Here is a 21,461-nt window from a genome sequence, read left to right as displayed (position 1 = left end):
ACCCGAATACCAGAAAAGAAAAGTGCGCTCGACCGGGCTTCTTTTTTACGTCGATAAACAAAACACAAGGAATTTCAATAAAGCGGGAACTGGTTGCGCGTCTCCTGTTTGAGCGGAAGCGAAACAACGGCAAATGGAAGGTAGCGATTGGCGGAAGCGGCGTGGCAAAACATCCGTGGTTTTCTTCCGGCCGCGAGGATCCCAGGTACCGGCCGAGGGACGTCGTCCCTGCCCGGAACGCCTCCTCACCCCGTCTCCGAGGGAGAGCCCGGACGCCGAGGGGGGGTGGACAATGAAAAAACAAGAATAGGCGGCCGGGGGGTAACGTGGCGAATCCCGCGCGATGAGGACAAGCCGAAGCCGAAGCCGAAGCCGAAGCCGAAGCGCGCCTTTGCCGCATCGTCGGCTTCCGGAGGACGGGCGGCCGGCAAGGTGTCGGGAACCGCCGGGGCGCTGACGCGGAGGCTTTTTTTTTGGAAAAAAAAGGTTGTGACGCGAGCCCTAGTTTTTTGCCCCGTCCCCTGGGACTCTCGTTCATTTTATTGCGCGATCGCAACGGCGGAAATGATTTGTCGACCACGCTTTTGAGAAGAATGTCAGAAAAAAAATAGACAAAGGCACCGGGAGTCGATCCCGCGAATTTTAATCGTGCCCGCGGTTCGGTACGTTCAGAAGACAAAAGGCGGCAAATCCAACGCATCTTCCGATATGTTGGCTCGCTCATTTCATTTCGGGTCGGGTCGGGGAAGAAGGCGCCACTCGGACGGAGGTCGGGGCTCAGAGCAGCAGGTTGAGGTCGGCCAGCAGCGCGTCCACGTCGGCGATGGGATCCCTCCAGTAGTTGAAGGACCAGAACTGGCTCAGCTGCTGCCGCTCGTCCTGCAAAGCGGACGCCCCCTCAAGAAAAAGCCGCTTTTCAAAGGGCGCCTTAATTCCGAAGTCTGCCCCTCTAAGTCTAACCCTAACCCCGGCCGGGGCTATCGAAGCCGGGGCGCCTCGGCGTCAAAGTAGCCTTTGCGTCGGGGGGGGCGCGGCTCGAATCCTCCCGCCGTCCGGGCCGACCGGAGCGACCCGTCTTAGCCCCGCCCATCACTCACGCGCTCGTCCCGTCCAATCGTCCGCTCTCCGGCCTGGTTCCGCGGAGCGTCGAGCAGGCCCAGGTCCCGCAGCTCGGACGGGTCCAGGGCCGGGATGGGCTGCCTCCAGAACAGGAAGGCGTCGTACTGGCTGCTCGACTTGTCCATGGCCGCCTGCGAAGGGATCAAGTTCCGAGGACGCGCTTGACACCTGCTAAAAAGATGAACGGAAATGGGTGGAACCGTGACGACGACGCCAGATGGATCGATCGATCCATCCGCGTCGTTGATTTGAAGGCGTCGGCCGCCTGACAGAATTGCCGGCGGGGCTCACGATATCGCGCCTTATTATCCACGGACGCGGCGAGACGCTGCGGGCTTTTTTTCTTCTTTTTTTCCGTCGCGTTAAATGTCGCGCGCCTTCGAAAGAAAGGGGGATCGCCGCAATTCGGAGGGAAACCGTTTCCGACTAAAATAAGAGCACATAAATCACCTTTTCTTCCGGCGTCCGGCGGTGACGATGAGGATGCAGACGGCGAGATGATGCTGCGCCGGGCGGGGATGCGCACGGCGAGTGGAGGATGCGCCACGGACGCGCGGCTCCGTCAAGTCAGCTCGGACGAGCGCGACTTCTTCCGGTGCTGCGTTCGAGGACAAAAGCGCACGCGTTCCAGACGCGCAGGCGCGAAAGGTGACATCGTGCTTCTTTTGTCGATCAAGCGTTCAAACTCCGTGAAAAATGAAAAAGGATCGCAAACTTTGCTTTTTTCGATCATTTTTCTTTCATTTCTGCTCGCTCGTACGTGGATACTTTTCTTGGCAGTCGTCGTTTCCGGTAGCGTCCGGACTGACAGCCGCGCGCTGCGTGGCCTGTCGTCAAAACGGCAGATTGTCTGTCGCGTGGTTTTTTTCTGCTCTTCATTTAGTTTCCTTTTCCGTCCATTCGGAATGACTTTGTGACGCGACCGGGCGCGTGAAACGCCGACGTCACCGACGAGCGTTTCGCCCCGGAGCCCGCTGCGGTGATCATAAAGTGTCGGCAGGGGGCGCCATGCGCGAGCGTCGAACTCGCGCCGGGCGGGAACCGAGAGGCGGGACTTCCGCCTTGGGGGCCGCGCCTCGAAAAAGGGCACAAAAAAAAAAAACCGAAAAGAAAGAAAGCCCACGGAGTGAAGTGAAGTAAGCCCGGCGAACATCATCGAGCGAACGGCGGCGAGACGAGTTGAGCTTCGGCATCTCCGTCTGCTTCTTCGTGAGTCGTCCTTTCTTCCCGGAACGTGTCGAATTTGGAATTCGAATTCGGGGAGCCGTTTACGATTGGCGGCCCGCTTTTTGGACTCCAACTTTGGCAAAATGCTGCGTTCGGGCTCTGTCGGAACCCCGCCGGGAGCCGGGCCGAAGTCGGGCCCGTCTTGGGGGCGTTTGGGCCGGCAAAATGACAATATTTCCCTCTTGGCGTTCGCGTCTTTATTTGCGTGCGTGCGTGCGAGTGTACACGCACGCGAGGCCCTCGCGTTTGTCGAGCGAGCGACGCGACGGCGCTCCCTCGTTTATCGCGAGGGTCACGTTGTAAAACTCGCCCGCGGTAGGCGAAATCGGCGAAGTAGCCATCTTTATTTGCGCATCGTCGTTGTACGTGTTTTAAGACGCTTTATACACCTTTGTCAGACGGGAACCAACGTTTGCTCGCGTTCCCGTCTCATTTAAACTCTCCCGAAGTTCCAGCGTCGTAGATTGGACACGTGACAAATGGTAATAGTTCAGAATATTCTCTTCTAATAACCCATATTAGTTGCATAAACGCAGTGGAATTATCGACATATTGACGATATCGCAACAAATCGCTCGATGGATTACGCGTATCGATAAATTAAAAAAATGAAACTAAACCCGACATAGGGTATAACGCGTTTGATGAAGCGGGTGATTTATTTTTTTTTATGGCTATCCCTTCACGGATAGATGCGCGTTAATTGAAAGTGAAAGAACCGACGTAAATGGACGGCGTTTGCTTTCCGCGGCAACGTTTGCTCACGTCTTGGTTTTGAAAAACGCACGGACAAAAGCGGCCCTTTCGTTGCGGATGAATCCCCGCGCCTTCATATCGCACGCGCCAACACGTTTCGGGCGGCGTGCGGCTGACGTTGGTCAGCGAGGACGGGTCGGGTGGCGGGGCTCCGCCGGAAACGTTTGGCCTCTTCCGCCCACCGCGACGCCCCCCCCCCCGACCTTGGCCTGGCGGGCCCGATCCGTTCGTTCGGGTTCGCCCGTCCCGTCGCATCCGTGGAATATTCGGCCGGGGTCCGTCCCCGGACCGGCCCAAATCGTCGGGTCGGGGGGTCCCGCGCCCGACATTCTCGCGGGGCGGCGCTCGTCCCCGCGCTCCGACCCAAACTCGAGAGGGAAGGTGGAGCCGCAAATGGCAATCGTCGCGGCGACGCCGCACGCCTCGGCAAATCTACAAACGCGATTGACTCCTCCTGCTTTTGGCGTATGAAGCGAGCGGCCGTCTCCGGCTCCGGCTCCGGCTCCGGCTCCGACGCGCCCGGCCTCTTTCGCCGCCCCCGCCTGGAAGGTCCCCTTGTGTGTTTTGCAGGTCCGGGCCGGCAGCCGAATGCGCCCCGGTTAGCGGGCGGGGGCGCTTCCTGGTCCCGGCCGGCGGGGCGGCATGAGCGAATTCTGGCACAAGATGGCCTGCTGCGTGACGGCCAAAGCGCCGCCGCCGGTGAGACACCCCGCGGCTTTTTCCGAGGCTCGTCGGGAAGACGGCGGCCGAGGGCCCCTCGCCGCTTTTTTCCCCTTCGGGGGGGGGCCCGCCTTTGCGCGGCCCGGCGGGAAAGGCCAAGGGCACCCGGTCTTTGGCCATATCAAGATTCAAATATCCCGGTATCGGGACCCCCCCCCCCCCCCCCCCCCCCCATTCCAACACAATACATTCGGTTTCGAAACAAAAATAGGACCGTCCTTTTTGATAGTTGTTAGCAAGTGGCGGCGCCCGTCGCCGGCGGGCAGCAAGTTCCTAATACAGAGGCACACAGAAAAAAGCGGATCATTTTCAAAGGGTTACGCTTGTCGGGTCAACTCTCCAAGCGCCGGCGATAGCGCCGCGCTTGCGCCGCCGGGAGGCAAAGCGGACCCTGACAAATGTTTTCCGAATCTCTCGGGACGTTTTCGGCCTGAAAATGGTGACGGAAAGCATCGTGGGCGCCAACTTGCGTTTGGGGCCCAAGGAAACGTTTTGACCGCAACAAAGAAAGCTTTTTTGTGGTTGCAGAAGAAGCGGCGGCGGCGGATCGAGCGCAGCATGATCGGCGAGCCCACCAACTTCGTCCACCTGACGCACGTCGGCTCGGGGGAGCTGGCCGACGGACTCCAGCCCGTAAGGACTGGCGCCGCGGCCGCCCGAAGTCCCCCCCCCCCCCCCCCCCCCCCCCCCCCTCCTCCCCTCACTCCGCCTTTGTGTGTGTGTGTGTGTAGTCGGGGTCCATCCAGGAGCAGATGCGCTCCAAATGTCCAAACGGCAGGAGCAGCCTTTCGTAGCCGCCGCGGTCGCGGCCTTTCTTCCGACCCCGCCCCCCCCCCCCCGACCCCTCCCAGGCAGGGCCCGGGAGGCCTCGACGCGGCGCGGAGACGCCCGGCTTCCGCGCGCCCTTCGTGACGCGTTGCGCGCACGTGACCGTCCGCGTGCATTTCAAATGAACTTTGACCTCCGCAAGGTAACGCCTGACCTTTGGCTTCTGCGTCGCCGTCCACGCGCGCATACACTCGCTAAGCTAAGCTAGGCTAAGATGGGCCTACCGTCTTTCTAACTGCCGAATAAAGAGCAGGCTTAACTCCAGCTTTGCTTTTATTTTGAAAGGCGCGATGGCACGGCGTCCGTGCGACTTTCTGCCAGCGATGAGCCGTTTGCGGCGCGACGGCGCCGGGCGCCAAAGTGCCTTTGGTTTCGGCAGCGCTCGGTGAAAAGGGGGTCGAAGGCCGACTTTGTGTTTTAGTCAACGCGACTAACCTGATGCTAGCACGGGCTAACAGGCGGCGAGGCGCGGGTCGTTGGAGGGTTGTTTTTTTTTTCCTTGGTTGGGGGGGGGACTCAGCCACCCGACGTCCCGTCTTCCTGTTTATGGACTTTCCTCAGCAGAGCCGCTGGCTTCTTCCCTTTTCCTGCGCTATGAATGGCCGCGGCGTTTCCTGCCTTGTCCCCGAACACCGCGGCGCCATTCGCTTCCCCGAGCCTTTGGTTCCGACAAAATTCCAGCGCGGACGTCGGCTCCGTTCGACAAATACGGCCTGAAATATTTTTTCCCCCTTGAAATGAGCTAGTTACCGCGAGCGCGTTCCTCAGAGGTGCGTTTTTCATTTCCGGCCTCGTCAGTACGCGGGCCCGCTTCCGTCGTCGCCTCTTTGGAAATTTCCCCAAACGTCAGCCGAAAATCAGTGGCCAAAATCCCCCCCTCCGTCACTTGCGGAGAAAACTGATCCCCTGGCGCTAGGCGGCGATGAGCAATCGCGTCCACTAGAGGGCAGCGTTTCAGACAGCTTTCAACGCGACGAGTAAAAAGGGCGCTTTTAGTTGGTGACGAACGCCGTCGGTGGCGTTCCGTCCGATTTCTTTCAGCCGCGAAGTCGCGCGAACTCGACTTGAATTCCGTCACCGACTACGTGCGAGCGATTCGTTCGTTCAGACGGTATTTCAAAAGCGAAATAACAGACACACACGTCCCCCGCTTCATTGGGAAGGTTTCTTTGGACAGCAGGCTTGTTAAAGGAATGTAGCGGGCAAGCTCGTGCGCGGAGAGCGTCGGTTAAAGCGTGACTCGGAGCTCCCGGCCAAAAGTCTCGGCGAGCGCAAGGCGTCCAAGACCCCCTTTCCTCCGACGGCGCTCGCGCGCGCTTCCGCTTCGTCTGTTCCGCTTGCGCGGAAAGGGCCCGTCGCTTCCGTCGGGCTTTTCGAAGGGAGGCGAAGGGAAGCCCGGGGCCGCCCTCCGGGACCCGCCCTCCGGGACCCGCCCTCCGGGACCCGCCCTCCGGGACCCGCCCTCCGGGACCCGCTTTGCCCCGTGGCCTCGGAGCGGCCGGCGGCTCATCCGGACAGGCCGGCGTCGTACCTGCCGGGGGAAAAAGACGGGTCCTCGTCGGTGGCGCGCCGTCTCGGCGGTCTTCCTCGGAGCCGGCGACTCACAGCGCCACGCATTCGGGGATGTGCAGGCGCCGAGTGGGCAGCAGGGCCGAAAGCTCCCCGAGGCTGTCCACGAACTCCAGCTTCCTGCTGAACTTCCAACTGGGGGGGGGGGGAGAAAGGGCGGGCGGCCTCGGACCTTTGGACCTTGGACGCGGGCGTCCGCAAGGGGCTGACCTGATGAACGGCTTGATGATGGTGACCAGTGCTTTGATGGCCCAAGTGGGATGAACCACAAACACGCCTTTCAGGTTCTTCCTCAGTCTGCCGCGCGCACATTAAGCAGACACGCCCGCTCGCTTTGCCTTCCCGTCGAGTCTCGCCCGGCGCGCGGCGAACGTCGCCTGGTACGACTCGGCGGGGGGGGCGGTCCGGCGCTGACCTCCACGCGACGGTTCGGTAGCACTCCTTGAGCCAGGCGACCCCCGGCAGTTTGTCCTTATGGCCCCCGGCGCAAAGAAAAACCATCACGTAGTTCTCGCGCACCATCAGCTCCAACGTGCCCACCAGGTACCTGAAACCGGCGCGCGGTCGACGGGGGGGCGGGGCAAGCGGGGAGCCGCGCGACCCACCTGAAGAGGTTGTCCATCACGTAGCGATAATTGTGCAGCGTGTTCTCGGGCAGGTAGCAAGAGGAAAAGACGATGATGTCGTTCATGCCGTCGCCGTAGTAACCTGGAGAGAGAGACGGGCGCTCGAGGGGCGCTCGAGAGGCTCCGTACGGCGGCGGGCGCTGCGCGCGCTTACCCCCGTGCGACAGGACCCTGAGGTAAGGTTCCAGCACGCTCATGTTGACGCGCGAGTCCCGCGGCGAGGGTCCGGCCGAGAAGCGGCGCCACCTGGTGCCCCGGTCGTCCACCGCGTCCTCGCGCTCCAGCGCGCCCAGGCCCGCCGGCTCCTCCGGCGAGCCGCGCCCCCCCGACTCGTCTGCGCACAAACCGCGGCGGCTCGATCGGCAAAGGCGCGACCCGGGGCGGGGAAGGTCGCGCCCGATCGGCTTTTCCTTCAAGGCGTGGGCGGACGCGGCGTCGGCCCGACGCGGCCTCACCTCGCCGCGGCTCCGGGTCGTCGGCGGGCAAGCGGAGCGACTCGCTGTCCGAGGGGGTCTCCATAGCGTCCAGGTCAAAGTCCGGGAAGCCGTCGTCCCCGTCTCCGAGGGACGGCGACAGGAACGCCGAGTGGAAGTCGCCCGACTCGCTGCGACCTGCGCCGACGCCGAACCGCGCGTTTGCACCAACGCCAAACGTTCTCCGGCAGAGGCGGGCGGGCGGGCGGGCGGGCGGGGGTTTTTTGTTTGCGTTTGTTCGCCGGCCCGTCGCCGCGCGGACCCCTGCGTTTTCGGAGGTTTAGCCAACCTCGGGTCAGTCGAATGCGAGCCTTGCCCGAGACGACAGAAATCCAACCTCCGCTCGCCTGGCGCCGACGTGGGCCGCATTGAAGAATTCTGTCTGGCTTATCCCGCGTTTGTTTCTGCGACGCGTACGGGTATTTTCATTGTTTGCCTCCCGCATCCGGAAGAAGCGGGCGTGCGGCGCGAGCCAACGGTACGGGTCCGTCGCCTTGCTCCCGGGAACAAAAGGTCGCGGCGACGGCACGGGCCGGTCGCGGCGACGGCACGGGCCGGTCGCGGCGACGGCACGGGCCGGTCGCGGCGACGGCACGGGCCGATCGCGTCCCCGGCTATCGGATCGTTACCTTGCCGCCATAAAACGCTTTTGCGAATAGGGCCGACCCTAATGAATCGAAAGGGACGGGCTTCTCTTGTCCGCCCTCCTCGCGAGTAAAAGCCCCTCGTCTTCCGTCTTGTTTCTTAATTGTTCTAGGTTGCGTTCGCCCGACCCTTTCGTTCGATCGAGAGGCGACGAAAAAACGCTCAAGCCGCAGCGCGCGCACCAACATGCGCGCCTTTTTTTTTTAGGGTTAGGGTTAGGGCAGGGGTGGGCAACTCCAGGCCTCGGGGGCCGGTGTCCTGCATGTTTTCCTGTTTTCTCTATCAAACTCACCTGAATCAAATGATTAGGATTATTCTCAATTTTTTGGATTATTGTTGATGAGCTAATGGTTTGAATCAGGTGCGTTAGGGAGAGAAAACTGGAAAACATGCAGGACGCCGGCCCCCGAGGCCTGGAGTTGCCCACCCCTGGGTTAGGGTTAGGCCATTTTACAAAACTTGCTTAAACAGCGCATCTGGGTTTGGTCTTTAGCAAGGGGGCGCTGCGCTTCGCTTCGCTTCGCTTCCCATGCCATCCCATGCCACCCCCGGGAAACATTTGGGGCCGACGGCCGACCCCCGGCGCATTTGCAGGTTGGCGTTGCGCGCTCCTTACCCAAAGACACGCTGAGGGCCGGCGCCGCCAGAACCTTCCTCCTGCCTCCGCCGCACGCCCGCAGCGCCAGGGTGACCGGACGCTCTGCGAACAGGAAGCCAGGTCACGCGGCTTCCGCCCGCTCTTCCGCCGTCCAAAATCTTTGCTCGGAGGGCCCCGCGCCAAAAATTGGCCCCTTGAACATTCTTCCCACGCGCCGGTCGGTGAAGCGAGCGCGCGCGCGCTTCTCTTCATACTTTTAAAGAGGCGGCAAAAGGTTAAGTTCTCTCGGTCGAGCCAGCTATTATTCAACTTCCTCCGTGGCTCCGCCCGCCCGCCGCCGTTTGTTTATTCAAAGTGGCCGCGGGGACGGATCGAAATGTCGCGGGTGGAAAAGGGGCCCCCCGGCCGCGTTTGGACACGGGCGTTTGGGCGAAAGGACGTGTCCTTTTGACTTTTACCTGCCGCCGCTCCCTCTGATGACGGCGAGGGAGAGGATGACGGCGACCGTCGGGAAGACCGCGACTCGGGCGACCTTAGCGGCCGCTTGTTCCGCTTACCTGTGCCGTTTGCCCCACCGTCTAGCTGGCCTTCCCCTTGGTCTTGAGGAAAAAAACGGCCGGACCGTGAGCGCGGCGGGTCCCGAGTCGGCCGGCGTGGCCGCGCGCGTTCTGACCTGCCGACCCGCGGCCGTCCGCCGCCGCGCATTCTTCGCCGGGCCGCGGAGTCGTCTCGGCCGACATGTCGCTTCGCTAAAACGCAGACGCGGACGCGGACTCACTCCTTTTCAGTCTCGCGTAGCGAACAAAGCGCGGATCCGGGAAGACGCGATTCCGGAAAGCGGGTCCGCTCTCGCGCGGCCGGAAGACGGAAAGAAGGCGGCCGTCGCTCGGACGGGAAAGCGCCGCCTCACCTGACGACATCGTCACCGGGCGGACTCCGACGCCGCACCTGCGAGGGAGGAGCCGCCGCGGGAGGGGAAGCGCAAGAAAGGGGAAGGGCGGCCTTTGGAGCCCAACCCCGTCCCGGAACGCCCGTCCGACGGGTAATACGCGTTCTACAAGCGCGGCGTATGGTATGCGTCGCGCCGGGGCGCCACTCTAATGTCGCCGATGAGCGGCGTATCGCGACACTTTGTTGCCGATTTACGACAACTGTGGTCTCCGGCCTCGCGCGGGCGCCAAACGTCGCCGATGACGCGATCCCGGAAAACAAAGCGCGAAAAGGCAGGCGAGCGCGGTCACGCTCAAGGACCAATCAAATGCGCCCGCGTAGGAGCAACGCGCAGACTTTAGGGCGGGACTAACACGCACGCCGCTCGACGCGGCGCCTCCGTAGAGCGTTTCGCAATACCGTTCAAACGACTTATCTCTTCGTGGTGGAAATCAAGTTTGCTGTGAACGCTTTGCCTTGCCGTGTGACGTCACGGCCTTCCTTTTCCTCTCGTCGTTTCGCTCCGAAGTCGTTAGGGCGCACGCGCGCCGCCGAGGGCGCGGAAAAGCCAAGCTCCGCCCACCGAACAACTGTCAACAAAGTCATGCGATGTTGAAGCTGGCCGACAAGGTAACGAATGTCCTTTTCCCACTTCGATTTGCTCCTTCGGAACGTGGCGAAGGAAGCGACGCTCGCCGACGAGCAAAGGCAACGCGCCCGCCCCAGATCTTTCCTCCTCGGGCAACGCGCGCAGCGGCTGCGTCGACGGCAGAAAAGCATGCAAGCTTTTCCTTCCGACCGCGCGCCTGTCGTAAGGTCTCGTCGAGGTGTCTCGTCATGGTTGCTTTCCACCAAGCTAACGAGTTAGCCGAGCTAGCGCCGTCACGTCACGTGTCACCCTTTCTTTCTTTCTTTCTTTCTTTCTTTCTTTCTTTCTTTCTTTCTTTCTTTCTTTCTTTCTTTCTTTCTTTCTTTCTTTCCCGGCGCCTCGCCGCGGAGCGAGCGTTAGCGCGCGGAGCTAAGCTAGCGCAGAAGCTAGCGCAGAAGCTAGCGCAGAAGCTAGCGCAGAAGCTAGCGCAGAAGCTAGCGCAGAAAGCCAGCGCAGAAAGCCAGCGCAAAAAGCCAGCGCAGAAAGCCAGCGCAGAGAGCCGATTATTGTTCCGAGCTCCCGTCGGCTACTCCGAGTCCAAAGTACTACGCAAGTCGTTCGGAAAACTCGGCTACCGAAGCATCGGATACCGGGAACGAAGGAGAAAACTAAACAACCCTCTAAAAGCGACCAAAACGAGCGTCGCTCCTTTCAGCGTAAAACAACTTTCGAGTTCTCGGATCTCGAAGGGCGGCCTTTGCGTTTAAGGACAACATCGAATTTGGACGAGCGACTGGATGAGATCATGGAACAGAATTTACGCCTTATTCGTTTTGATCTTTGTTCCATTTTCATCTCGACGTGATTTTATTTGTAGTCGCGTTTGCTTATTTCCGGTGCATTTTCCTTCCCTGGCGCTTGTTGCGACTGACCGGCGTTCCGTCACTCGCAGTTTTGCTATCTGTTGCAGTTTTGCTCTTTTCTCGTTCGAGGTACATATTGTTATCGCCCGATACTGCGTTGTTACCTATTGTGTGTGTTGGGGGGGGGGGGGTTCCGGGTAGTTGAAATTGTTTCCCGTTTCCTTTCGTTTCGTAGCCGACAGCGGAAATGTTTTGATTCGCATTACGAACACGCGTGTTTTGTGAATCCAGGAAGAAGACGCACCATTCATGAAGACTCACTGTGGTCTATTGTCGTCTTCAGGTATGCGCTATGTTTATTGCCCAAGTTCCGCAGCTTTTCCTTCAGTTTCCGTTCATTGAGTGCACTGCCGAGGCCTGGCCAGTGGGTGGCGTCGTTTCCCTATTTTTCAGGGTTCTTCTTCTTTGGGCCTTCCTGTCGCGATAAAGAAATGAACTTGTATTGATTGACTCCGTATGTGTCGAATACACGTTCATTTCTTTATCGACGACAATGTTGTTTGGTCGGTACAGATTGTTTGCGTTTAGATTTGCAGTTTTGCTGCACCGCCCGTGAAGACAAAACTGGTCTCTTGTCTTCTTCGGTGATGCGGAGGAGCGCAAAAAAATCGAAACAAAGGAAAAGACCTCGTCGTTAGATGTTTGCGCACTCCCACAATAAGGCGAACTTTAAATTTTAGATGTTTGCGCACTCCCACAATAAGGCGAACTTTAAATTTTAGATGTTTGCGCACTCCCACAATAAGGTGAACTTTAAATTTCGTCCCGGGCGAAAAGCGCCGTACGAATAAAAAGGCGGCGAGCGGCACAGTACCATCGGCGCCGCGCGGCGTTGCGATTCCAACCGTGCGCGAGTTCGTTCCGAATAAAGCCGCTCGGACAAAACGAGAACGCGAATGGATCGGACGGGCCGAAAGATGCCACCCGTCCGCGGACGCGACATTTTGCGTCCGGCCGGTGCTTGGCGGGACCTGTTTTATCGTTTGTGGCCGCCCCCAAACGCCGTTTGTGGTTTTTGTCCGGGCCTCCTCGCTTTTGTGACATCATACGCGTCGTCACATAGGTACCTTTACTTTGCCCTTTTTTCTTCCCTCCTCCTCGCACACGCAGACAGCCTACCCGCCAAACGCTCTTTTACGTGCGCCCCAAACTCAAGCGAGCGAGGCAAATTGTTGCAGTTTGATCGGCTCCGGCGCCGCCACCTTTCGGGCGCCCTCCGTCTCTCTGAAAGTCGAGAGTTCCAACTTGCGCGGCGGCCTCCCCAGGCTGCTCCCGTCCCTTTGGGAACATGACGGCGCCGGGAGGGATTGACGGCGGCTGCTGAAGGCGCCATGTGCTGAGTCGCCCTTTGGACCCACGCCGCTTCATCATCGTGATGTCCGTCTCCGAGCCGGCGCCGGCGCCGGAGCCGGACGCGCCGCCTTCCCCGACGGACAAGGAAGTTCTCGCGACCGGGTCGGAGGTCCCGAGCGACGGGGACGACGGCTCCCGAGCCGGCGGGGAGGACGCGGCGGAGCCCGCGCGCTCGGAAAGCGGAGCGGCGCCCGACGACGCCGACCGAGCCCCGCGCGCAGGTTTGCCCGCGTGACGTCTTTGCCGTCTTTACGCGCCGGCTTGAGCGAAGGGCCCCCGTTTGGCGTCTACGCGCCGGCCCGCTTTCCAACGGCGTCGGCGTGACGACCCACGCTTGTTTGCGGCGCGGCGGCAGGCTCTCAAGCGGAGCCCATGGAGAGCGCGGCGGCGGCCGCCGCTTCCGAGGAGCCGGCGGCGTCCGGCGACTCCGTCTCCGGTCCGGACCTCTCGCGTGCGGCGACGGGAAGCCCGCAGATGGCGCGGGAGGCCATCCCTTCCCGAAGGGGCGGGGCCCCGGCCGAGCCCCCCCCGTCGGGGCCGGCCTTTTACCTGGTCAAGTGGATCACCTGGAAGGAGAAGAGGACGCCCATCATCACCCAGAGCGACAACGGACCCTGCCCCCTGCTGGCCATCATGAACATCCTCTTCCTCCGCTGGAAGGTGCACCCGCCAAGCCTTTGCGAGCGAGCCAGCGAGCGAGCGAGCGAGGGCTTGACGAGCGCGCGCGCGCTCGCGTCCAGGTAAAGCTGCCGGCCCAGACGGAAGTCGTCACCACGGAGGACCTGATGGCTCACCTGGGTAAGCCGGCGCCCGCGACGGCGCCGCCGCGTCACGGCGGGCGCCGACGTCACGTGCCGTGCGCGCAGGCGAGTGCGTGCTGTCGGTCAGCCCCAGGGAAAAGATGGACGGCGTGGAGCTCAACTTCCGGCAGGTGCGTGCGCGTGCGCGCGCCGCCTCCTCCGCTCCACCCGCTGCAACGGAAATGTCGTCAGGAGTTTCCGGCCTGCGTTTGTAGCCCGAAAAGGTGGCCTTCGTTTCAAAGAATAAAGCCTACCTTTCGGACTACAAGCTGCTGCGTTTCTCTCCCGCGTTGACCTTCCGGTCCGGTCCGGTCCGGCGCGGCGTATCAGCGGTGTTACGTTTGCGCGGGTGCGCCTGTCTAACAATCCCAGCCGCAATGTTGAAAACATCGTCTGCGCGCGCGGCACCTTTGCGATAGCCGCCGGGGCCCACGTGCGACGGACAAAAACGGATTTTGGCCTCAGTTTTGTCGAGGCTTATCATAGTCGGCAAACGGCGGGACACGAGCAGCCGTGAAAGGCGCCGCGACCTTTCAGAACATGAACGACGCCATGGCGGTGCTGCCCAAACTCTCCACGGGCCTGGACGTCAACGTCCGCTTCACGGCCGTCACCGACTTCGAGTACACGCCCGAGTGCATCGTCTTCGACCTGCTGGACATCCCGCTGTACCACGGCTGGCTGGTGGACCCCCAGGTGAGAGCGGCGCCCCCGCGCGCCGGCCCACTCCCCCCGACCTCGGCTCCGCGCGCCCGCAGAGTTCCGAGATGGCGGCCGCCGTGGGCAAGCTGAGTTACAACCAGCTGGTGGAGAAGATCATCGACTACAAGCAGTCCAGCGACAGCGCGCGGGTCGGCCAAGGTAAAGAGCCCCCCCGCCTGCCCCCCCCCCCGCAACCGAGGCCCCCCGCGCCCAGCCCCGGCGCCTTTGCCGCCGCAGGGCTGGCGGCCGAGCACTTCCTGGAGACCACGGCCACTCAGCTCTCCTACCACGGCCTGTGCGAGCTCAACGCCGCCGCCAAGGAGGGAGAAATGTGCGTCTTCTTCAGGAACAACCACTTCAGCACCATGATCAAACACAAGGTCTCGCCGCAGCCCCGTCGGCCCGACGCAAAGCCGCGCCGGCCAACATTTTAGCAAAAAAAGCCATCGAAACCCCGCCCGACGCGCTCCCATCGGTTTGCCGGCGGTTCCGAAGGCGTTTGGCGTTGAGGCGCGGCGCGCAGCCACGCTTTCCCGTGATTGTCGCGCCCCAGGGCCACCTGTACCTGCTGGTGACGGACCAGGGCTTCCTGCACGAGGAGGGCCTGGTGTGGGAGTCGCTGCACAACGTGGAGGGGGACGGAAACTTTTGCGACTCCAACTTCCGCCTGTGCCGCAGAGACGCGCCGCCCGCCGCCAAAGCGCCGCCGCCGCCGCCCTGCCGCCGGCAGCGCCAGATCCAACAGGTGGGAATAATAACGCTTGGGTTGGCATGGCGGGAGGGAGCCCCCCGCTCCGCTTCCTCACCTTTCTTTGGGCACGCGGACGCCAGCTTACCAAACCTTCGCGTCCGCGCGTCGCGCTTACTCCGGGGAGGGCCCGCGTACGCCCACTTAGACGGCGTTTTGCGCTCGGAACGTTTCCCGGAAACGGGCGAAACGGTGGCTTTGGCCGCGCGGAGATGCCCCGGGGGCTAAAGCGGGCGCGGCCGTGTGCGTCAGGACTATCTGGTGGCGATGTCCCTGCAGCAGGAGAGCGACGCCGGGGCACCGGGGCCCCTCAGCGACCTGGAGCTGGCCCGGCAGCTGCAACAGGAAGAGTACCAGCACCGGCCGCAACAGGTGGGCCGGCGGGCCGGGCTCGGGCTCGGGCTCGGGCTCGGGTCGCCCCTCGCCCTCTCCCCACCGGCCGTGCGGTGTCTTTGTAGGTCAGAGGGCAGGGGCCGCAGCCGGGAGGGGCCAGGAGAAGAGAAAAAGACTCTGACTGCATCCTGCTTTGACGGCGCCGAGCGGGCGCCGCGTCGGCCGCCCCCGAGCTCACCCGGGACAAGCTCCTCCCACTGGCTAATAAAGGCGTTGCCCCGAGGGCGCTCGCTCGCTCGCTCGCCTCCGCCGTCTCCGTTTCTTGGCTCGAGGCGTTTGCTTGCTTGAGTTGAACCCTTCCTGACTTAGGAATGTCACGCGTGACCTTTTTGACTCCGATCTAATTAAAACGAGGCCTTGGCTTTGGGCGCGCTCTCGCTTGCGTCTTTGCGCGCCGCCAAAACGGAGACTCCAACGCCAAAGAGCGAGGCGACCGACAAAGATCTGGGTCGTCGAGGACGTTTTCCAAACGTCCCAACCGGCACCGCGACGTTTTCAAAAATGGTGGGACAATTAGTCATCGAAACGGTCGAATGGGATGGGGAGCCAAATTTACAATGACCTGGAATAACTTGAAGGGGTTTGAGATACAGGAGGAAAAAAAAACTAGGATTTTAGTGAGGAAAAAAGAGCACTTGATGTGGGAGAACACAATAATATGGGGGTTTTACCTTGTAGGATTAAAAATGGTACCGATGAGCTTAACGTTGACAATCTGTCACATTGATTCATAGAACGTAGCGACTGGCATTTGGGCCGGGCCTTCGTCTTTTGGCTGTCCTCCCCAAAAACAAATCGACTGGCATTTGGGCCGGGGCTTTGTCTTTTCGGCTGTCCTCCCCAAAAAGCTCAAAGGTTTGTGCGTCACAATGGCGAGTTTTTATTCATTTGAAGAAGCGTGGCAAGGAATACGTTCCCAAAAAAACGTGAACGTGGACGAGCGCTCGGCGCGTCCCCCCGCCATTTCAAACGCAATTGATCTGCGGTCAGGCCCGGGGCCCACAAAGCCCGCGCCCCGACCCGACCCGACCCGACCCGGAGTTAAAAATCGCATAGGGCAACATCGGAAAAGGGAAGGTCTCGGAGCATTGCCGGGGCGACTGGGACCGGCTAAATTAGCTAACAGCGACCCCACCCCCCTCCCCACCCCGTAGCTCGTCCACGCTTCCTTGTCGCCGATTTCAAAATAAGATCCAAGTCGGAGCCAGGTCGACGGATACACGATTGTATCGGAAGTGGGCGAGACGTAAAAAAAAAGCCTTCCAAATTGAGTAGAAGAAGAAGGTAAATCGACCGCGTTTGAAATGTCGTAAGCGGAGCGCGATAGACGTCGAGCGCACTTAATTCGGAAGCCTCGCTCACAACATCCGGGCATGTTCGAGCCGCCTCCTGCTCGCTTCGGCCAGTAAACAATTCGGCGGAGGCCGGCGTGCGACGGTGGCGCCTCGAAGTCAACATCGATCCCTGAACTCGACTCGTCCCGTTGGGCCCGGAACCGAGACGCCGAGCCCGAGCCCGAGCCCGAGCCCGCCGCCGCCGCCATCGCCTCGTTGGCGCCTTAGCTCGCTAGCGTTAGCGGACGACGGCCGCCCCGTGCCGCGGCTGCCAGCAAACCTGGACGCGGTAAGTGGCCTCTCCCGCCCGGCCCGGCCCGGCCCGGCCCGGCCCGGCGCGAAAAAGGCGTTCGGCCCAAAAAGACGGGCTCGCTCGGCGGGCGGCGGCCTCGAGCCGCGACGCCGCGCGCTCCCACCCAGACGAGCGAGTCAACCGGATGTGGAAGTGGTTTTTTCTCGGTGTGTAAAATAGGAAATTTCTCGCCGACTTCCCCCGGAAAACCGACGAGTTTATATCAAACGGTTTCCTGTCCGTCCTACAGTGCGCGTTCGGAGCGTCGTGGACTCGCGATTCGGAACGAAAGACGCTCGGAACGAGGCGGGGATACGTGGCGCATGGCCGACTCTTTTCTGGCCGCGAGGCGAGGCGCGTAAAATGGCGAAGGAGGGAAGCGCGCTCTTTGCCAACGCTCTGCGCGCAGCCGTTAGCGGCCGCCGCTAACCGTTCGCAGCGGCGCCCCTTTGCGAATTTTGGACACTGACAAGTGGCTTGACGGTTCTTTCATTCGGTTGGACCGACCGGCCTCTCTTCTAGTCCCGCAGAAGCCTTTTGGTTTTTTTTTTTCCTTCTTTTCGCGCGGCGCGGCGCGGCGCGGCGCCATCACGCTAGATGGCGCTTTTTTTCTTTTGTTGTTTCGGCCCGTGCGTTTGACCTCTCGAGCGGTGAAAATGTGCAAAAGAGAAGCCTTGAAAAGTAACACGCGTCTAAACCGGCCGAGGGTTTGTGACGCCGGCGCTTCCGTCCTCGATCCGCCTCTCCGCATTGCAACGGACGGCGCCGAAAAAGCACGCCGCCGCGAATCGGTTCCATCCATTAGAAAATCGGCCATTTTTTTTCATCCTTTGATCGAAGGCAAAGATAATAAAGGAAAACCTACTCGGCCTTTACCGTTGAGGGGATAGGGAGCTAAAGGCCGTCTCCCGAGGACGTCCGAACGGTGGCCGTCGACGAATCGATCGATCGTTTTATTAGGGACGCGCTTTCTGTCGACCCGGTCCAAATTTGCGCGTCGGGACGCCGACGTCTGAACGGCGTTTGCGCGCGCGCGGCAGATGTCGCTGGTGGACCTGGGCAAGCGTCTGCTGGAGGCGGCGCGTAAAGGTCTGGACGACGAGGTGAGGAACCTGATGGCCAACGGAGCGCCCTTCACCACCGACTGGGTGAGTGGCCGTCGGCGCCGGTCGCCCGGTCGCCGAGCGCGCTGAGCCCCCGTCCGTCCCTTCGGCGACAGCTGGGGACGTCCCCGCTCCATCTGGCCGCCCAGCACGGCCACTACTCCACCGCCGACGTCCTGCTGCGAGCCGGCGTCAGTCGCGACGCTCGCACCAAGGTGGACCGGACGCCTTTGCACATGGCCGCCGCCGAGGGGCACGCCATCATCGTGGAGCTGCTGGTCAGGGTGAGCGCCCTCCCGGGGTTTCCCGGGGCGCGTCGTTCGGTCGCGCGGCGCCAAAGCGTTGTCGGTTGCGAGCGGCTTCGGGGACAAGCGCCCGCTTCCCGCCGCGCCGTTCTCAGCGTTTCCCCGCCCGGCCTCCAGAGCGGCGCCGACATCAACGCCAAGGACATGCTGAAGATGACGGCGCTGCACTGGGCGGCGCAGCACGGCCACCACGGCGTGGCCGAGACGCTCATCAAGCACGGCGCCGACGTGCACGCGCTCAGCAAGTTCGACAAAACGCCCTTCGACATCGCCGTCGACATCCAGAACACGGAGCTCATGCTGCTGCTGCAGGTCGGCCTCGCCGCGCCCGCCGCGCCGCGCCTCGCCGCGCCTCGCCGCGCGCCCCCTTCACGCGTACGTCGCGCAGGAGGGCATGCAGAACCAAGTCAACATGAACCAGGTGAGCGTCAACGTGGAGTCGGGCAACGCCGGCGGCCAGCCGCAGTTCATCATCCAGGGCATCCCGTCCATACCGGGGGGCGTGGTCAACCTGGCCGACCTGCTCAACAAGACCGGTAGGTGGCGTCCTCCCTTTCCTTTCCCCGCGGAGCCAAAGCTCGGGCGCGCCCGCCTAAAGCCCACCGGGCCGTCGGGGCCGGCAGGAGAATCGGAAGAGGCGGTGGCCGCCGGCGCCCTGGACGGCAGCATCCAGCACGCCGCCGTGGTCAACGAGGGAGGCCAGCGGGTCATCACCATCGTCACGGACCAGCACGGCAACCTGCAGACGGCCGGGGGCGTGTCGCAGCCCTTCTTCGTCACCATGCAGCACGGGCAGCAAAGTGAGACGCGCCTTCCCGGGGGTTAGGGTTCCGGCGTTTCTGAAAGCGCCCGTGCGCCCCGCAGTGCTGGCGGTGCCCGCCAACACCGTGACGGAGGAGGTGGTGACGGACGAGTCGCAGGCGCCGCCCTCCAGGAAGAGGAAGTTGGAGGTGGCCAATAACCACCACGACGCCGGAGAGACGGTGAGTCCACGCGGTCCCGAAGCGCCGGCCTCCCGCGCGACCGACGCCCCCCGGCGGCCGGAAAAATAGCAGTTGAAATTCCGACTCCTACCGTTCGGTCTCCCTTTGTTTGCCGTGAGGTGGGGTCGCCCCCTGGCGGCTAGTAGTAAAAAAAAGCCACAAGCCGCGTGCAAAAAGCACCGTCGCTCCACACAAAGATTTCGCCGTACGAGTCATCCAAATGTCAGTTTGTCAAGAATTGGATTTCACGGACGGCGCGCGGCCACTTTGTTGCCGAGGGGGAAATATATTGACGGTGGCGGCCGAGCGGCACTTTAGTCCAAATGCGACACCTCGGCGCCAGCAAAATGACTGCAAAGCAGCGGTCCTGGCCCGCGAGCGTTTTGTTTTTTTCTCGCTCTCCGCGCTATCCGGTCGAACCGCCGCGGGATTCAAGCGGCCCGCCGTCGTTCTCGAGGCAATCTCTCGCCCGCCCCCTTCCGACGCCCCCCCGCACCGTCCGGCCCTTCGGCAGGAGCTGCTGCAGAGGCAGCTGCAGGAGGCCAACCGCAAGGCGCAGGAGTACCGCCAGCAGCTCATGCGCAAGGAGCAGGAGGCCGAGGAGTACCGCATCAAACTGGAGGCCATGGCCCAGAGCCGCGCCGAGGAGGTGGTGGTGGTGGGCGGCGGCGGCGAGGAGGACGCGCCCCCCGCCGGCGAGGAGGCCGGCCACGTGGTGCTGCTGCAGGAGGGCGCCATCATCGTGGAGGGCCGGGCGGCCGAGCCCGCCGCCGGGGCCGCCTCCTAACCGGCCCGCCCCCTTTTCTTTCGCTCGCGCCTTTCCCTTCTTGGAGTTGACAAAAAAATCGTCCGACCCTTGGCGCTGGGCCGGGCGGCGCGGACTTTGGCCGGCGGGCTCGAAGCTTTTCGGCCGTCGGGCCCGAAGCTTTTCGGCCGTCGGGCTCGAAGCTTTTCGGCCGTCGGGCTCGAAGCTTTGCCAAAATTCTTCGCGGCCGTCGCTTTTTGTTTTCCGGCCGACGGTGGGAAGGACCCCCCCCCATCCGCGCCACGCTTTTCAAACTCGATTGCCGGCCCTTGACGGGAACCGGCGGGAGACGGTAGCGGACGAGGGCAAAACCAACCCGTTTCGGGCTTCTTCCTCCCTCGCTCATCTGCGCCGCTTGGCTCTGTTCATGTATTTTTTTTCAAGTAAACTCATGGGCGCACACTTTTCCAATGTACATATAAAGTTGTATTTTTATAACGCCCGTTTTGATGGCCACGTCAATCTGATGAATATAAACTCTTGTTTCCTTTATGACTGTGTCTTTTTGAAAGCCCCGCGCCTACCGCGACGTCTCCGTTGCCTCCCCGCGCGACCGATCCGCTAAAAACAGTCTGAAGATGACGTTTTACGATAGCTGCGTTAGATGGACCACGCCATTTCCGCAGCCATCGACCCCGCTGACCAATTGAAAATACAAATACATGTTGTAGTTTTGACTTCGAAAAAAAGTATACAAAGGTACATTTGTTGGAACCGAGTCGAGGCAAAAGCGGCGACCGTTTGCGATGAGCCCGGGAATACGTTCGCTGCTCGGGGGGGCGGGGCGAAAACGCGGAACTCGGCTCCAGTCGCGAGGCGTTCGAAATCGGGGCGAGAGGGCCCGGCGACCAATCCGCCGCCGCGATGGTTTGAAAAGAAGCGAGGCGGCCGTTCCACGGCTCTCCGCTCCGCGGGGGAATCGGAACGGGGCCCGCTCTAGGGATGAAGCGGACGAGCCTCGCGCGGGCGGGCGACCCCGCCCAGTGGGCGTCGCGGCCAATCGCGCGCGGCGCGGGGGGCGGGCGCCGGGGCGGAGGACGCGGGCTATCATGGCGGATCAGTGAGCGAGCGAAGCCAGGCCGTCGGAGAGCCAGCGAGCCACCCAGCCAGCCAGCCAGCCCGGCCGCCGTCCGTGGCGGATTAGTTCGGCTGGCCTCGCCTCCGCGTGGGTGGCGGGGCGGACATTTTGTCGGCTGCGAGCGGCGGCCGCTACCGAGCGCAAATAGCAAGGCGTCCGGTCCGCTGCTCGCGCCGGGCCGGAAGCGGGCCGGAAGGCAGCAACCGCGGGTCCACTTTCTCCCCTCCCTCGCTTCGGGCGCGTGCGGCGCCGCCCCCTGGCGGCCGCCCCGGACGTGGCAGCCTGGCTTTTGCGAAATCTTCCCGTAAAGCGGAGTCCGGTCGCCGCCGGGCGACGCGGGACAAACCTGAGCAACCTTTGGCAAAGAGCGAGCTTTCTACGTTTCCACGAAAATAAAGTCGCCTGGTCGAGAGCCGCGCTTCGGCTTCCCCGCTTTCTGACATTGGAACGAACGTGTTTGCCACTTTGAACATTTCTTACAAATATTTGTGTACATAGGTTTTTACCATCGGAAAATGAAAATAAAGTCAGTTGCTTCCACTTTGGTGTGTCCCACTCTTCT

General features: G+C 62.0%; 5 protein-coding genes across 24 annotated transcripts; 3 read left to right on the top strand and 2 right to left on the bottom strand.

Annotated features, from left to right (window-relative positions):
* Positions 1 to 626: 626 nt before the first annotated feature.
* Positions 627 to 1,738, bottom strand: mllt11 (MLLT11 transcription factor 7 cofactor). Of its 2 annotated transcripts, none has more exons than XM_088404386.1 (3): positions 1,570 to 1,738; positions 1,098 to 1,290; positions 627 to 879 (listed from the first exon to the last, which is right to left on the bottom strand). In XM_088404386.1, the coding sequence occupies exons 2-3, from the start codon at positions 1,242 to 1,244 to the stop codon at positions 778 to 780; spliced, it is 249 nt and encodes an 82-aa protein (XP_088260512.1). In that variant the 5' UTR covers positions 1,245 to 1,290; positions 1,570 to 1,738; the 3' UTR covers positions 627 to 777. The 2 variants fall into 2 exon arrangements, with proteins under 2 accessions (XP_088260512.1, XP_088260513.1); XM_088404387.1 differs by having other exon boundaries at positions 1,098 to 1,287; positions 1,570 to 1,735.
* cdc42se1 (CDC42 small effector 1) lies at positions 674 to 4,914 on the top strand. Of its 2 annotated transcripts, none has more exons than XM_088404389.1 (4): positions 674 to 1,767; positions 3,673 to 3,801; positions 4,351 to 4,455; positions 4,554 to 4,914. In XM_088404389.1, exons 2-4 carry the CDS (start codon positions 3,745 to 3,747, stop codon positions 4,614 to 4,616), a joined length of 225 nt encoding a protein of 74 aa, XP_088260515.1. In that variant the 5' UTR covers positions 674 to 1,767; positions 3,673 to 3,744; the 3' UTR covers positions 4,617 to 4,914. The 2 variants fall into 2 exon arrangements, with proteins under 2 accessions (XP_088260515.1, XP_088260514.1); XM_088404388.1 differs by lacking the exon at positions 674 to 1,767 and adding an exon at positions 1,889 to 2,328.
* Positions 4,003 to 10,497, bottom strand: LOC148405915 (bcl-2/adenovirus E1B 19 kDa-interacting protein 2-like protein). 8 transcript variants are annotated; one of them, XR_015863934.1, is made up of 9 exons: positions 9,020 to 10,490; positions 8,580 to 8,663; positions 7,301 to 7,456; positions 7,000 to 7,179; positions 6,825 to 6,927; positions 6,635 to 6,766; positions 6,430 to 6,516; positions 6,182 to 6,354; positions 4,003 to 4,095 (listed from the first exon to the last, which is right to left on the bottom strand). XR_015863934.1 is itself a non-coding variant. In XM_088404363.1 (9 exons), exons 1-9 carry the CDS (start codon positions 9,299 to 9,301, stop codon positions 5,879 to 5,881), a joined length of 1,470 nt encoding a protein of 489 aa, XP_088260489.1. In that variant the 5' UTR covers positions 9,302 to 10,494; the 3' UTR covers positions 5,802 to 5,878. The 8 variants fall into 8 exon arrangements, 6 of the variants coding, with proteins under 6 accessions (XP_088260489.1, XP_088260491.1, XP_088260488.1 ...); XM_088404363.1 differs by lacking the exon at positions 4,003 to 4,095 and adding an exon at positions 5,802 to 6,181 and having other exon boundaries at positions 6,256 to 6,354; positions 6,430 to 6,766; positions 9,020 to 9,160; positions 9,235 to 10,494; XM_088404365.1 differs by lacking the exon at positions 4,003 to 4,095 and adding an exon at positions 5,802 to 6,181 and having other exon boundaries at positions 6,256 to 6,354; positions 6,430 to 6,766; positions 9,119 to 9,160; positions 9,235 to 10,491.
* Positions 9,846 to 15,237, top strand: mindy1 (MINDY lysine 48 deubiquitinase 1). Of its 10 annotated transcripts, none has more exons than XM_088404376.1 (12): positions 9,852 to 10,121; positions 11,235 to 11,286; positions 12,269 to 12,577; positions 12,712 to 13,016; positions 13,097 to 13,154; positions 13,223 to 13,287; positions 13,694 to 13,852; positions 13,915 to 14,017; positions 14,096 to 14,238; positions 14,412 to 14,603; positions 14,886 to 14,978; positions 15,065 to 15,237. In XM_088404376.1, the coding sequence occupies exons 3-12, from the start codon at positions 12,379 to 12,381 to the stop codon at positions 15,134 to 15,136; spliced, it is 1,389 nt and encodes a 462-aa protein (XP_088260502.1). In that variant the 5' UTR covers positions 9,852 to 10,121; positions 11,235 to 11,286; positions 12,269 to 12,378; the 3' UTR covers positions 15,137 to 15,237. The 10 variants fall into 10 exon arrangements, with proteins under 10 accessions (XP_088260504.1, XP_088260503.1, XP_088260502.1 ...); XM_088404368.1 differs by having other exon boundaries at positions 9,856 to 10,121; positions 14,859 to 14,978; XM_088404370.1 differs by having other exon boundaries at positions 9,856 to 10,121; positions 12,114 to 12,577; positions 14,859 to 14,978.
* A 988-nt stretch (positions 15,238 to 16,225) lies between these two features.
* gabpb2a (GA binding protein transcription factor subunit beta 2a) lies at positions 16,226 to 20,313 on the top strand. Of its 2 annotated transcripts, none has more exons than XM_088404379.1 (8): positions 16,226 to 16,622; positions 17,666 to 17,773; positions 17,845 to 18,012; positions 18,151 to 18,345; positions 18,422 to 18,569; positions 18,657 to 18,833; positions 18,898 to 19,016; positions 19,531 to 20,313. In XM_088404379.1, exons 2-8 carry the CDS (start codon positions 17,666 to 17,668, stop codon positions 19,801 to 19,803), a joined length of 1,188 nt encoding a protein of 395 aa, XP_088260505.1. In that variant the 5' UTR covers positions 16,226 to 16,622; the 3' UTR covers positions 19,804 to 20,313. The 2 variants fall into 2 exon arrangements, with proteins under 2 accessions (XP_088260505.1, XP_088260506.1); XM_088404380.1 differs by lacking the exon at positions 16,226 to 16,622 and adding an exon at positions 16,633 to 16,979.
* The last annotated feature ends 1,148 nt before the right edge of the window (positions 20,314 to 21,461 follow it).

The sequence above is a fragment of the Hippichthys cyanospilos genome, chromosome 21, assembly GCF_059441005.1.
Source record: "Hippichthys cyanospilos isolate Australia breed blue-spotted pipefish chromosome 21, RoL_Hcya_1.0, whole genome shotgun sequence".
In the NCBI taxonomy this organism is placed as follows: Eukaryota; Metazoa; Chordata; class Actinopteri; order Syngnathiformes; family Syngnathidae; genus Hippichthys; species Hippichthys cyanospilos.
The sequence above is the reverse complement of the archived record's forward strand: the minus strand, read 5'-3'. Positions and strand labels throughout refer to the sequence as shown.